This window comes from Cornus florida, unplaced genomic scaffold (genome assembly GCF_030987335.1).
Source record: "Cornus florida cultivar Cherokee Brave unplaced genomic scaffold, ASM3098733v1 CherokeeBrave_3.0.0_Hap2_Chr05, whole genome shotgun sequence".
NCBI classification, from domain to species: domain Eukaryota; kingdom Viridiplantae; phylum Streptophyta; class Magnoliopsida; order Cornales; family Cornaceae; genus Cornus; species Cornus florida.
The window spans coordinates 50,179,972-50,193,139 of record NW_026775575.1 but is presented as its reverse complement, the minus strand read 5'-3'; the positions used below and the strand labels follow the sequence as shown (position 1 = coordinate 50,193,139).

At 38.8% G+C, this 13,168-nt stretch overlaps 1 protein-coding gene across 1 annotated transcript in view; it reads right to left on the bottom strand.

The window, feature by feature from the left end:
- Window positions 1-1,156: 1,156 nt before the first annotated feature.
- Window positions 1,157-13,168, bottom strand: part of LOC132309264 (agamous-like MADS-box protein AGL62) — a 44,319-nt gene continuing 32,307 nt past the window's right edge. Inside the window, exons 4-6 of the mRNA XM_059807584.1 lie at window positions 10,860-10,868; window positions 1,476-1,629; window positions 1,157-1,167 (exon numbers count right to left, since the gene is read on the bottom strand). Coding sequence (XP_059663567.1) covers window positions 1,157-1,167; window positions 1,476-1,629; window positions 10,860-10,868 — 174 coding nt within the window. The remainder of the gene's footprint in view (window positions 1,168-1,475; window positions 1,630-10,859; window positions 10,869-13,168) is intronic.

Below are 13,168 nucleotides of genomic sequence, written 5' to 3'. Positions count from 1 at the left end.
TAGCCATATGAATGCAGTTATGCGCATTTTGAGGTATTTGAAATTTGCTCCTGGAAAAGGAATTTTGTTCACTAAAAATGCTGGTTATCAAAACATAGATGCATATACTGATGCTGACTGGGCTGGAGCTATAGATGATCGGCGATCTACTTCTGGTTAATTTACTTTTGTAGGAGGTAATCTTGTTACATGGAGAAGCAAGAAACAAAATGTTGTTGCTCACTCGAGTGCCGAAGTTGAATTCAGAGGTATGGCTCTTGCACTTTGTGAAACATTGTGGTTAAGACTACTCTTGCGGGATTTGGGTTATATACCTAGGCAACCTATTCGACTATATTGTGACAATAAAGCAACATGTGATATTTCCCATAATCCAGTTCAACATGATCGTATGAAGCATGTCGAAGTAAACAGATTCTTCATTAAGGAGAAGTTAGATGGAAAAAATATGGAGTTGGCAAAGATTCGATCTGAGGATCAACTAGCCGACATTCTCACCAAAGCAGTCTCAAATCAAGTGTTTTCCAAAATTTTAGACAAGTTAGGCATGTGTGACATCTATGCACCAACTTGAGGGGGAGTGTTGAGATTTTATCTCTTATAGTATAGTTGTAGGATTGAAATATTTACTCCCTGATTTAGGGCTGATTGGTAGGTAATTAGTTACCTATTTTTGTTAGGTCCTATTCTATAAATTGGATGTAACACCGTGAGTAAAAAAACATCGAATATAATTTTAATTTTTCTGAATTTCAAGACGAAGGTGGGCTTCAGCCCACCTTATTCAGAAATGCTGGATTCGCCCTTGGGTATAGCGGCATTGGAAAGATTCGGGAGGTGTACTTCCCTGGGCATCCATATCACAAATTCTAAAAGTTCATGTTGTAACTAATTAAATCATATAATACATTTAGAATCTAAAATATGAATCATATCATCGTAATCATCAATCAATATCAAATGGAAATTGGTTGTGCATCCCTCGGTGAGAGATCCAAAAATAATGTAAGCAATCTTAATTGTAACTGAAAATAAAAGAATAAATACCATGTTCATTATTGCATTAATGAACATTAGATAGGTGAAAATTCATCACCATTTAAGTACACACAATTGAAAAATAGAAAATTAAATTGACATCATAGTCTAGTGGATACTAACTTGAAACTGCCACCAATAACAAACAATATAAATTCAGAAAAATCCATGACCACCATATCCAAAACTCTAGAGAACTCGAGTAGTGTAGTATTATTATTATTATTATTTTTTAATTTCAGGGCAAGAATGTTAGGGGTCAATGATTAGTATAATTGTCGAATACGGCCTCCAAACGTAATGAACAATCCATTTGCTCGGACAACACGATGCTTGCACTTGAAAAGTACTACTTGAATCGATATGGCTCAAATCATTAAGTTTTTTCTCAAAAGGAACAACGAATCCAGTACTATTCTTTGCAAAAAAAGACGAACCATTTCTAGCCTTGACTAAAAACTTGTCAGTTTGATTTGTAACATTCTTCTTAAGCTCCTCCATGGAGTCCCTAAGCTGTTTAAGCTTTAGCAATCCGAGCTTGTCAATTGGGGCTTCCCACCAGCAACAGCTTTGGCTAGCTTTTCTCAACTTCTAACTCATTCAGAAATCGAGTGAGTTGTGAATTGAGTCCACGAATGCTGGCATCACGATGAGCCTCGATGGAGAGTTTTGGAGTTCGGTGTAGAGTATTGAATGATGAAACGATCCACTATTGCCTCAACATTAGGGTATCCGAAATAGAAGAGTACCTTCCCTGTAGGACTGTGATAACTTCTCAAAAGTGATGCATTTTAGCACCTAAGCTAGGGTATTTTAGTCCATTCATCTATCTTACTTCTCCGTTTTAGTTCTAATTTGTGTTTTTGTCTATTTCAGGTCAATAAGGTTCAAATAGGCTAAAAAGAGCCTTTTAGCTCCTTTTTGGAGTCAAGAAGAAAATTCAGAAGAAGTTAAAAAAAATACTGCACTGTTCAAGTTTCGATCGATCAAAGGAAACCCTTATCGATCGAAGATATCTATAATCGATCGAAAAGAAGGTAGTGCTAGCTCAATGGATAAGGTTGCCAGAGTTCAAAATATCTTTGCCACGTCACCTTCGATCGATCGAAACAAGCTTCAATCGATCGAAGATCCTGCTGGCAGTGAGCTGTCTAATTCCCGAGCGCGCCCGAACTCCACCAACTTTTGTAGCTACGAGTTTGCACCAATCAAAGACCTATTTTCTGGCTTGTTACCTACTCAAAGAGGCTTGTATTTAAATCAAATGAAACCAATTGTATAGGGTTGCTAATTTTGGTTCCCAATTATTCCAACTTTTAGACATAGCTATTAGATATTTTTCTCTCTCTAGAATTAAGGTTTTTGGAGCAAAGCAAAAAGGAAGAAGATGGTACCTACTTTGAAGATAGCCTTTGAGGGTTGGATGACACCAACCATGAGTGGCTAAATCCCCCTCTTGGGGCTAGAGATAACCCCTAGGCTTGCTTCCTAAACTTAGTATTTGTAATTTTTGGGGATTTATGTTATAAATAATGTTTTGACCATGAATATATATAGATCTTGAGTTTTTACATGATTTGTATGGATCAATTCTTCCAATTGATCTTTTATTTTTATTCATATGTCTATGTATGCTAGAATGAATGGTTATGTGCTTACACTAGATTTTATGAGCTTGATGCATGTCTATGCGTGTTGGAATTGTAAATCTAGTAATGGTCAAGGCATGGAGCTTAATTGATTACTCTTGTGGTTTATTTGATGGAGTATGCTTATTTCTTGATGGATTGTGCCACCTCTTTAGCTTAATTAGTTTAATATCCTTGTCATTAGTCTAGTTGTAGTGTAGTTGCTTTAAATTCCTAGATAGGTAGACAATCCATTCTTGTTGTTTGATGATCCATGCTTATGAGTGTAACTAGTATATATCTCTAGATTTTTGTATGTGCATTAATTGTGGGTTTATTGAATGGTTAATAGTTTAGTTTGATAGGTTATACTACTCACTAGATTGATTAGACAAATTATGCTTAATTTTCCATCCATATTTAGTATTTCAATTAATGACACACACACTTCATTTATAATATGGAATCCCCCTAAATTGACAAATGCTAAATGTTTAGTGAAGTGAAGCTTAGTGATGAACTCTATACCCCAAAAATTCTCTCATTCTCTATACCTTAACCTCTAGATTGTTCTTAATTTGCATGTTTTTAATTGAATCATTAGCTTAATTCAACCAACCAAACCCTTCTTTGATCATTCAACCTACTAATCCAATATTGATTTCGTAGTATCTTGTAAATCCCTTGGGACGATCCTTACTTACTCTTGTTATGTTAATAGTAAAAGTAGTAGTGGTTTTTATAAATTCAAATTTGACCAAAAAGACTTTAATTGAACCACACTCACAACATTAATTTGGCATGTGCAAGCGACAGCCTCGTCAAGTTTTGGCACCATTTCCGAGGATTAGCAATGCATTACTAGGGATTGATTAGGAATTAGTACTCCTTTGATTTGTGCTTTACTTTATTTTTATTTTATTTCTCACATTGTCACTCTTTGACTAGGTATTTGGAGTAAGGGAAGCAAAGCAAAGGAACTTCAAAGCAAGCATAAAAAACATAAAATAAAAAATTGCAAAAGCAAAGCAAAAAGCTTAAAAATTCTTGAAGTTGCTTAAGGATCTTTATGAGTTATTCTAAACTCCTCTTACATAGTTCAAATCATCAGCTTGTGTGGAGACAATTTTATTTCATTGTTTATCATCGGCCCGTGTGGAGGTAACTTACTTTTTGCATTTGTTGAAAAGCATGGGAGTATGGGATCATTGTATGTGGAGGCTTGTTGTTGATTGATTTGTGTTGTAGAGGAGAAGTATTTGCTATTTGTTGTGTTGTTGATTGTGTTGATTTGCATTGTTCATGAATGGTCGTAGGTATTTAAATCCTCCTCTTATTCTATTGAATCTTAATCTTGAGTTAATTGTGCGCAATCCAAGGGGTAGGGGCAATTCAAATGAATCCATTGCATCAATGGATGACCATATTGAAGACGTTGGTCATATAGACCAACAAGGCATTCTCCATCCTAATGTGCAATAATATGATAATATGCAAGTTCCAATAGGCATGCCTTGACCTTTTGCTCCTCAACCATAAGGCCAAGTACAAATTGGAATGCCTAGGCTATTCTTTGTGCCGCCTCCACCACTAAATGTCCAAGCTAATAATGGAGCTCATGTAAAGTGTAATGACCCGGTCATTTTCCTTTCTTTTTTTTTCGGTAATTTATTTTTTAGTTCTTTTCTCTATTTCGTTTTTTTCCTGTTTATCGTTTTCCTTTGCATAACCTCACTTTTTGTGCTCGAATTTGATTCCGGCTTTGCATGCATCCATTATATTTGATTTCCAAAGTAATTGTATTTTTACTTTCGTAGAAAATACATACTAGTTATTTACTTTTTCGTAAAGGGTATGGATGCATACTTTCTTGGAAATATTTTTAATTTTTGGGGTTTTAGTGTAATTATGCAAAGTATTTATTTTTCGTCTTAAGGACCATTTTGCAATTTAATTTGGAAGATATTTTGTAAAAGGACCTTTTTGTAATTTTTGGAAAGTGTGACAAGTGTCACACTCTTATGAGCCACTTGTTGGCATTAAGGTGGAGCTACTTGGAAGCATAATCTTATGACAAGTAAAGGGTGGAGATTCACTCACTTATTGGCCTTGGATAGGTGCACTTATTGGCTTGGATGGTGACAAGTGTAGGCTTAGTATTAAGCCTAGGAAGGAACCATGCATTGGTGACAAGTGTAGGCACCAAATTAAGTCTTGCATTGTGTGTGTGAGAGAGGTAGTGTAACAGCACACAATAAATAGAGGAATACTAGATCCTCCACTCACCACATTTTACTTTATCTTTTTCATTTCACTTGTTCTTAAAACCCTAACCTAACCACCATTGAAGGAAAGCTTGGTGTAGAGCTTCTTATTTCATTTTGGCCTCCTTCCACTCAGCTAAGACCATTAACCTTGGGAAGTAAAAGTTTCCTCTCACTCTCCTCTACAAAACCTTAGATTTGTTTTCCATTTTGAGCTTGGTTGCTTTGGATTATACAGATTCAATTATCTATTGAGGTAGGGGTGGTAGTACGTTTATACTTCAACTGTTTTAAGTCCTTTGAGGTTTAATATATATTGTGTACATGCTTTTAATATGATAGTCTTGCATATTATAGGAAACCCTCACATCTTGACTTAAGGTTTATTGATTTAATGCGTATGATATGTATATATCTTGTGTAGAAAGAGTATATGATTTAATGGTATGCTAGATACTAGTATTTTCACATATGGTAGTGATATTGAACTCTTTTAGAATTATTGATGTTATATGCAAGTCTTGTTAAACTGAATTGTTATAATTATTAGAATGATAATTCTATATACTTGTTGGTTACTATTTGTAATTATTTTAGAGGCTTATTACTATAATGTTAAGATTTAGTATATAAAGCTTATTGATGAGGCATGATTTGAATTGATAAGTTAGTGGTATTGTATTGCATATTATATCATGAGGAGGACTTGTCATTTATCATGCCATTCTAGACTTGGAACCCTAAGACATGGTTTGTGTGGTTTCAAAATACTTGTGCATGAAAGGTGGTATATATGCCTTAATAATTGTGTATGAGTTTTGAACTTGATATATTTTGGATTCTTTTGGGACATTGTTACAAATAACATGGCTAGAGTTTGGCTCTAGTGCGGGAGGTATGAGTTCTCCCCATTTATAGTGCGCACTAGGGTGGTATTCCTAGCGGGTTAATGCCCGGAATAACCATTTATGTTTTGGCTTTATTCGAGATTTGATGTCCAAGTTTTCCACTATTTGATTTCGCATTCAATTCCAAGTTGAAAACCAGTGCTTAATTGTGACTTGTGATTGTGGTTATTGGCGAATTGATGTTAAGTACATTGATGTTGATATTGTGTTGTTAAAGAATCATTTAAGTTAGCTTAAGATGATCCCTTAGAACACCTTAAATATAGATGTTAAGTGGAATGATCCCTTGTATTCGTCTATATTAATCTTGCAATAATGTTGAAACTTTAGGGTATACACATATGCTTATTCCTGCGAATAACTTGATTACTCACCCTAGTTGTTTAGGTTATTTTACAGGTAAAAAGACTATGTTCTCAGATGCTCATCATCCTTAGTGGCTTATGAACAATTTGGAACAATTTTGTATATTGACATGCACTTGTTTAGAATGCTTTATTTTTGGATGATATATTTTGTATACCATGAATGTATGGTATTTTAGAAGCTAGGATGACTTCCTTGGTGTGTAATGTGTATCTAAGTACACATGTCAATGCTTATTTTGTATGTATGACATGAGGCCGAGGCCATTAACTTTAAAGTTCACAAGTATATTTTAAAACACAAGTATTGCCATTAGAGCATATTTTATGAAAATTGGAGGTTTTGTATGTCAAAATTTGTAAATGGATTGTAATGAGGCCGAAGGCCATTGTAGCGCGTCTAATATATCATTTTACATATGTGTGCATGTTTACTTTAGAACACAACACCATTCTTGATGAAATGAACACTTAGAGTGGCATTCATTTTCACATTTTTGCTAAATCTGATCTTAAGGTCATTTTTGGTATGTCACTTGAAAAATAAATGTTGGACTTGACATGGTTGACCAGAAAACATGATTTTAGGGGGGGTTACTTCACAACTTGTTTCCGAAAAAGGTCCGAAAAGTCCTCAAATCACATTTCAAGTTCAAAAAGCTGTTTTGCTTGTCTGCAGGACGAGCGCTCGTCCATGGGGGACGAGCGTTCGTAATCAGGGCAGTGGGCACTACCTTGGCGTGCTCATTTATGAGCACTCATCGCCCTTGGATGAACGCTCGTCCATTCTTTTTTTTAGCACTGCATCTTTTACTTCAAATCATCATATCTCATTCGTTTTAACTTCGAATTAGTCTGTTCTTGAGTCTAAATTGACCGCATCGAAATAAGCTTTCAAATGGTACCAATTACAGCTTCAAATTCTACTTGTAGCATAAGATATTCAAATTTTAGTGAGGTAGTGTCAGGATTTGGTTTGAACCAGGATGGGGTTTCTCTTCCTTCGACTTTAAGACTTGATATCTTTGCCGTCTGGACTCCGTATCAAGTGATTCTTGAGTCCATCCTTGTTATTTTTTTGTTGTCTTTCCAATGGTATGCACAATGGTACCCATTTTAGTTTGGAATGACCATTTTGCCTTTGGTTCATTCCTTAGAGGGTTTTAGAACCCTAACTCTGGTCTTGCTTCCGCTAAGTCCCGGGACTCCTCGGAAGGTTGTTCTTGTGTCTCAGGGATGAGGTACATATCTCTATAGACTTGTTTAAGTTTTGCTTCTGCATTTTGGATTCATTTCGGGTTATCACAGGACACACTGGGTTTGTAAAAATCTAGGGTCGTCGTAAATGGTATCAGAGTTCCTAGGTTTGAATACCTTAGGACGACGGGTTTTGGGTTCATATCTTGCTTTTGTTGATCTACTTTGATATTTTCACATGCCTTCGGTAACATGTTTTGGCATTGTAACATGTTTATGTGTTTTTTGATAATACGTTTGGTATTATGACATGTCTCTATGCTTATATGTTTATGTGTTTAAGAAGCATCTTTGTTTGACATGTATGCTTATTTGCTTAAGTGTTTAACTGTCTAAAGACTTTCTTCGATTGCTTTAGCATGACTGTATGTTGCATACCTTTTCTTGCTTCGTGTTTTATGCACTCGTAGTGTGAATTGCATTCGGTCATAATAACTTGTGTTATTATTGACTTCTTTCCTTTCGTATATCTAGCATCATGGTTGTCACATGTGGAGAGTCTTCATGTCAGGGCATTGAGGAGTACATGAATGACACCGAGTTTACAAGGGGTCCAGTGAGGCCCAGAATTTCAATTCGTGGTGTGGATGCTAATCCGTCATTGGCACCGACTTACAAGGAGCGGGTGGCTCAAGGAATCAATTAGGGGATTGCAAAATCTCTACAGTAATTGATACGTAGGCAGGTGGTAGGAATACAGATTCTGACACCGGCACCGGCACCGATAGTCAATGAGGCACTGGAGTACGTCATGCGACTACAGAGGGTTAAGATTGACCCATTTGTAGGGAGTTCAGATCCGTTAGTCTCAGAGGCTTGGTTGGACCTTATGGTTCGCAAGTTGGACAATATGGCCGTACCCACGGACAGGTTGAGGATTTCCTTAATTATTTTTATGTTCATGGGAGATGCAGACATCTGGTGGAGGTTTATAACTAATGTCCACAATATTGAGTTGATGACATGGAATGAGTTCAGAGACTTTTTCTTCGAGCACTTCTTTCCTAGGGTTATGAGGCAGGAGATGAGGATACAGTTCACAGGTCTTTATCAGGGCACCATGAGTGTCATTGAGTACGAGACATGATTTACTTCTCTCTCTCGTTATGCTAAGGATATTGTGGCGACAGATAAGGCCAGGGCAATGAAGTTTCAGGATGGACTACATCTTGACATCAGGCCACGGGTCTTAATTTTTGATTTGAGGACTTACAGAGAGGTGGTCCAGAGGGCTATGCTAGCTGAGGCAGAGGAACGGGATCAGTTACGAGTTAGGGGTTCACATAAGTAGCCTCGCGGAGACACTCTATCATCTTTCGGGAGTTAGAGGAAGAAGGCTAAGGCAAGGAATAGTATGCACTCACAGGGGGTACCACAGCAGATTCATTCCGCACCCATTATCCCTGTATCTTCGGGATCAACTTGGGGTGTGATCTGTCACCATTGTCAGTAGCCGGGGCACATCAAGCCTCGCTGCCCACAGCTTCGACCACAGGCCAGTCAGTCATCAGTTTCTACAAGAACAGGGCAGGGAGCTTGCTTCTGGCAACTAAGTCATCTCAATAAGGATTGCCCAAAGTTGTTGAATAAGCCACGTAGTGGCACAAATTCACAGATGGTACCAGCACAGGCACAGTCTGCAGTGGTTTAGTTTGGTTTAAGAGTTCCCAGGCACCACAGCCAGTGGCGCCAGTGGCGCCAGTTGGCACTTATCCAGCCAGGGGTTCTACTCCTACTGCTTCTATACGTCAGTCAGACTATCATGGCAATTCATAGCATGGCTCAGGGGCTCAAGGACGAGCCTACACTCTTCCATAGGTGGATGCTTCCGCAGGGACCTCTTCAGTTCGATGTATCTTTCCAGTTTTCAGTTCTTGGGCCTGGGTTCTTGTTGACACAGGTGCATCACATTCTTTTATTTCTGCATCATTTGCACATTCATTGGGTCCGGAAGTCACACTTTGGGACAGTCTTCTTTGTGTTGATACGCCAGTTGTGGGTCCAGTATCTTTGGATCGTGTTTGTCGGGGTTGTACTATTGAGATAGCTGGGCGGACCTAAGAGATCGATTTCGTTGTTCTCGATATAACGGGCTTTGATGTCATTCTTGGGATGGATTAGTTATCATTATTTCGGGTTACGATTGATTGCTTCCGCGGAAGGTGTCTGTTTGCAGTCCCAAGGGAGATTGTTTCCATTTTATGGGAGATCGGAGTGATTCCCACCCGATGATGATTTTCAGCATTGGTGACTGGAGTCGCCACAGATCCTACTTGGCTATTTTGCTAATTGACGAGGATAGTAGTTTGGGCCGTGTTCTTCTAGCAGTTGTTGAGGATTTTGTTGATGTCTTTCCAGAGGAACTGACAGAGTTACCTCCTTTAAAGAAAGTTATTTTTTCCATTGATGTCATTCCCAGTACAGCACCCATCTTTATGGCATCGTACCGTATGGCACCGGTAAAGCTTGATGAGCTGAACGGTCAGTTGGATGATTTGAAAGCTAAGGGCTTTATTCGTCCTAGTGCTTCACCATGGGGAGCACTGGTTCTATTTGCGAAGAAAAAGGATGGGTCTTTGAGACTTTGTACCGATTATCGCAAGTTGAATCATGCTACGATCAAGAACATGTATCATTTGCCTAGGATTGATGACTTATTTGATTAATTGAAGGGAACGACATGCTTTTTAAAAATTAATTTGAGGTTGGGTTACTATCAGTTGAGGGTTAAGGATGAGGATATATCTAAGACCATTTTTCGTACACGGTATGGCCATTATGAGTTTCTGGTGATGCCATTTGGTCTGACCAATACTCCAGCGGCTTTCATGGATTTGATGAACCGTGTATTCAGGGACTATTTTGACAGATTTGTAGTGGTGTTCGTTGATGACATTCTTATGTACTCAGTTTTGAGGGAAGAGTATGAGTATCACTTGAGAGTAATTTTGCAGATCCTTAGGGATAATTGATTGTATGCCAAGTTCAAGAAATGTGAATTTTGGCTACCGAAGGTGAAGTTTCTTGGACATGTAGTGTTAGGGGGTGGTGTTGCAGTGGATCCATCGAAGATTGAGTCTGTGATGGATTGGGAGCGTCCGAAAATAGTGTTTGAGATTCGGAGCTTTCTTGGCCTAGCCGGCTACTACAGGAGATTTGTTTGGGATTTCTCTTATCTAGCGGCACCTATGACTCAACTTACTCGCAAGGGAGTCAAGTTCATATGGAATGAGGCTTGTAATTTTGCTTTTCAGGAATTGAAGGTTAGGTTGACATCAGCTCTAGTTTTGATCACACCTGAACGTGGTTTGGGTTACGTGGTCTATTGTTATGCTTCGCGAGAAGGCTTAGGGTGTGTTCTGATGCTGACTGAACGAGTGGTAGCTTACGGGTCTTGACAGTTAAAGACTCACGAGTTGAACTATCCAACACATGATTTGGAGTTGGCAGCGGTTATCTTTGCCCTGAAAGGGTGGAGACATTATTTGTATGGGGAGAAGTTCGAGGTTTTCTCCGATTATAAGAGTCTTAAATACCTCTTCTCTCAGAAGGATTTGAATTTGAGACAGCGCAGATGGGTTGAGTTTATGGAGGACTATGACTTTGAGTTACAGTATCATCTGGGAAAGGCCAATGTGGTGGCCGATGTATTGAGTAGGAAGTCAAGGAATATTCTTGCTAGCATTTCCGTCCACAGATGGAAGATGCTAGAAGAGCTTGCAGATCTTGGTTTACAGTCATATGAGGATGTTTCACCGGCTATCTTGTTCAGCCTTGTGGCTCAACTAGCTCTTGTTAGCAGCGTTATTGAGGCACAGCAGGAGGATGGGGAGATGAAGTCCATTCACGATCGGATTTCAGGCGGCGAGAATGTAGAGGGTTAGACCTTGCATTTAGACAGTGGTCTCAGGTACAGAGGGAAGATGTTTATTCCTTTGTCTTATCGTGACATTGTTCTTCGGGATTTTCACAATTCTTGACTCGCAGTTCATCCTGGTGGTATAGATGTATCACAATTTGCGGAGACAATTTTGGTGGAAATGTATAAAACAGGATGTTTCTCAGTTCGTGGCTAAATGCCTTACTTGTCAGCAAGTGAAGATAGAGCATCAGAGGCCAGCGGGTTTGTTGCAACCACTACCAATGGCATAGTGGAAGTGGGAGCAAATCACTATGGATTTCGTGACGGGACTTCCGAGATCCAAGGTAGGGAATGACGCCGTTTGGGTCATTATTGACAGATTAACTAAGACGGCTCACTTTTTGCCTATGGCAGTGATGGATGATGTAGAGAGACTTAGTGGATTGTATGTGGGGCACATTGTTAGGCTTCACGGGGTTCTCGTATCCATTGTTTCGGATAGGGATCCCAGATTCACGTCTCACTTTTGGCAGAGTTTTTAGGAGGTTCTTGACACGAGGCTTCATTTTAGTACGGCATTCCATCCTCAGACTGATGGTCAGTCGAAGCGTACCATTCAGATATTGAAAGATATGCTACGGGCTTACATCTTAGATTTTGGGTGTAGTTGGGAAGACTACTTACCCTTGGTTGAGTTTGCCTACAATAATAGTTACCAGACCAGTATTGGCATGGCACCTTTTGAGGCATTGTATGGTAGACCTTGCAAATCTCTAGTTTGTTGGACCGAGGTAGGTGATACAGTCGCCTTGGGTCCCAATATTGTCTTTGAGATGACAGAAAAGATTAAGTTGACTCGGCAACGGTTGGCTACAGCTCAGAGCAGGCAGAAGAGTTATGCTTACAAGAGGAGGAGATCCTTGTCTTTTGAGGTTGGGGACCATGTCTTTCTCAAGATTTCTCCATAAAAGGGACTTCTGAGATTTCGGCAGACAGGCAAGTTGTCTCCTAGGTTCATTGGGCCATTTCAGATTTTGGAGCACGTCGGTGAAGTTCCTTATCGTTTGGCGTTGTCGTCAGACCTGGATAGGGTTCATGACGTCTTTCATGTTTCTATGTTAAGGAAGTACGAGCCGGATCCATCGTATATTTTATGATAGAGAGATGTTGTTAATGAGGACGTGACCTACGAGGAGGGTCCATTCCAGATTCTTGATTCAAGGGAGCAGGTCTTACGGACTAAGACCATTCCATTGGTTAAGGTCTTGTGGAGACATCACTGCATTGAGGAGGCTACCTGGGAGCTTGAATAGGAGATTCGCTCTTAGTATCCCAGTTTGTTCTCTCTTTCAGGTACAACTTGATTTCGGGGACGAAATCCTTTTAAGGAAGGTAGGTTGTAATGACCTGGTCATTTTCCTTCTTTTTTTTTTCGGTAATTTCTTTTTTCGTCATTTTCTCTATTTTGTTATTTTCCCGTTTATCGTTTTTCTTTGCATAACCTCACTTTTTGTGCTTGGATTTGATTCCGGCTTTGCATGCATCCATGATATTTGATTTCCAAGGTAATTGTATTTTTACTTTCGTAGAAAATACATACTAGTTGTTTACTTTTTCGTAAAGGGCATGGATGCATACTTTCTTAGAAATATTTTTAATTTTTGGGGTTTTAGTGAAATTATGCAAAGTAATTATTTTTCATCTTAGGGACCATCTTGCAATTTAATTTGGAAGATATTTTGTAAAAGGACTTTTTTGTAATTTTTGGGAAGTGTGACAAGTGTAACAGTCTCATGAAGCCACTTGTTGGCATTAGGGTGGAGCTACTTGGAAGCATAACCTTGTG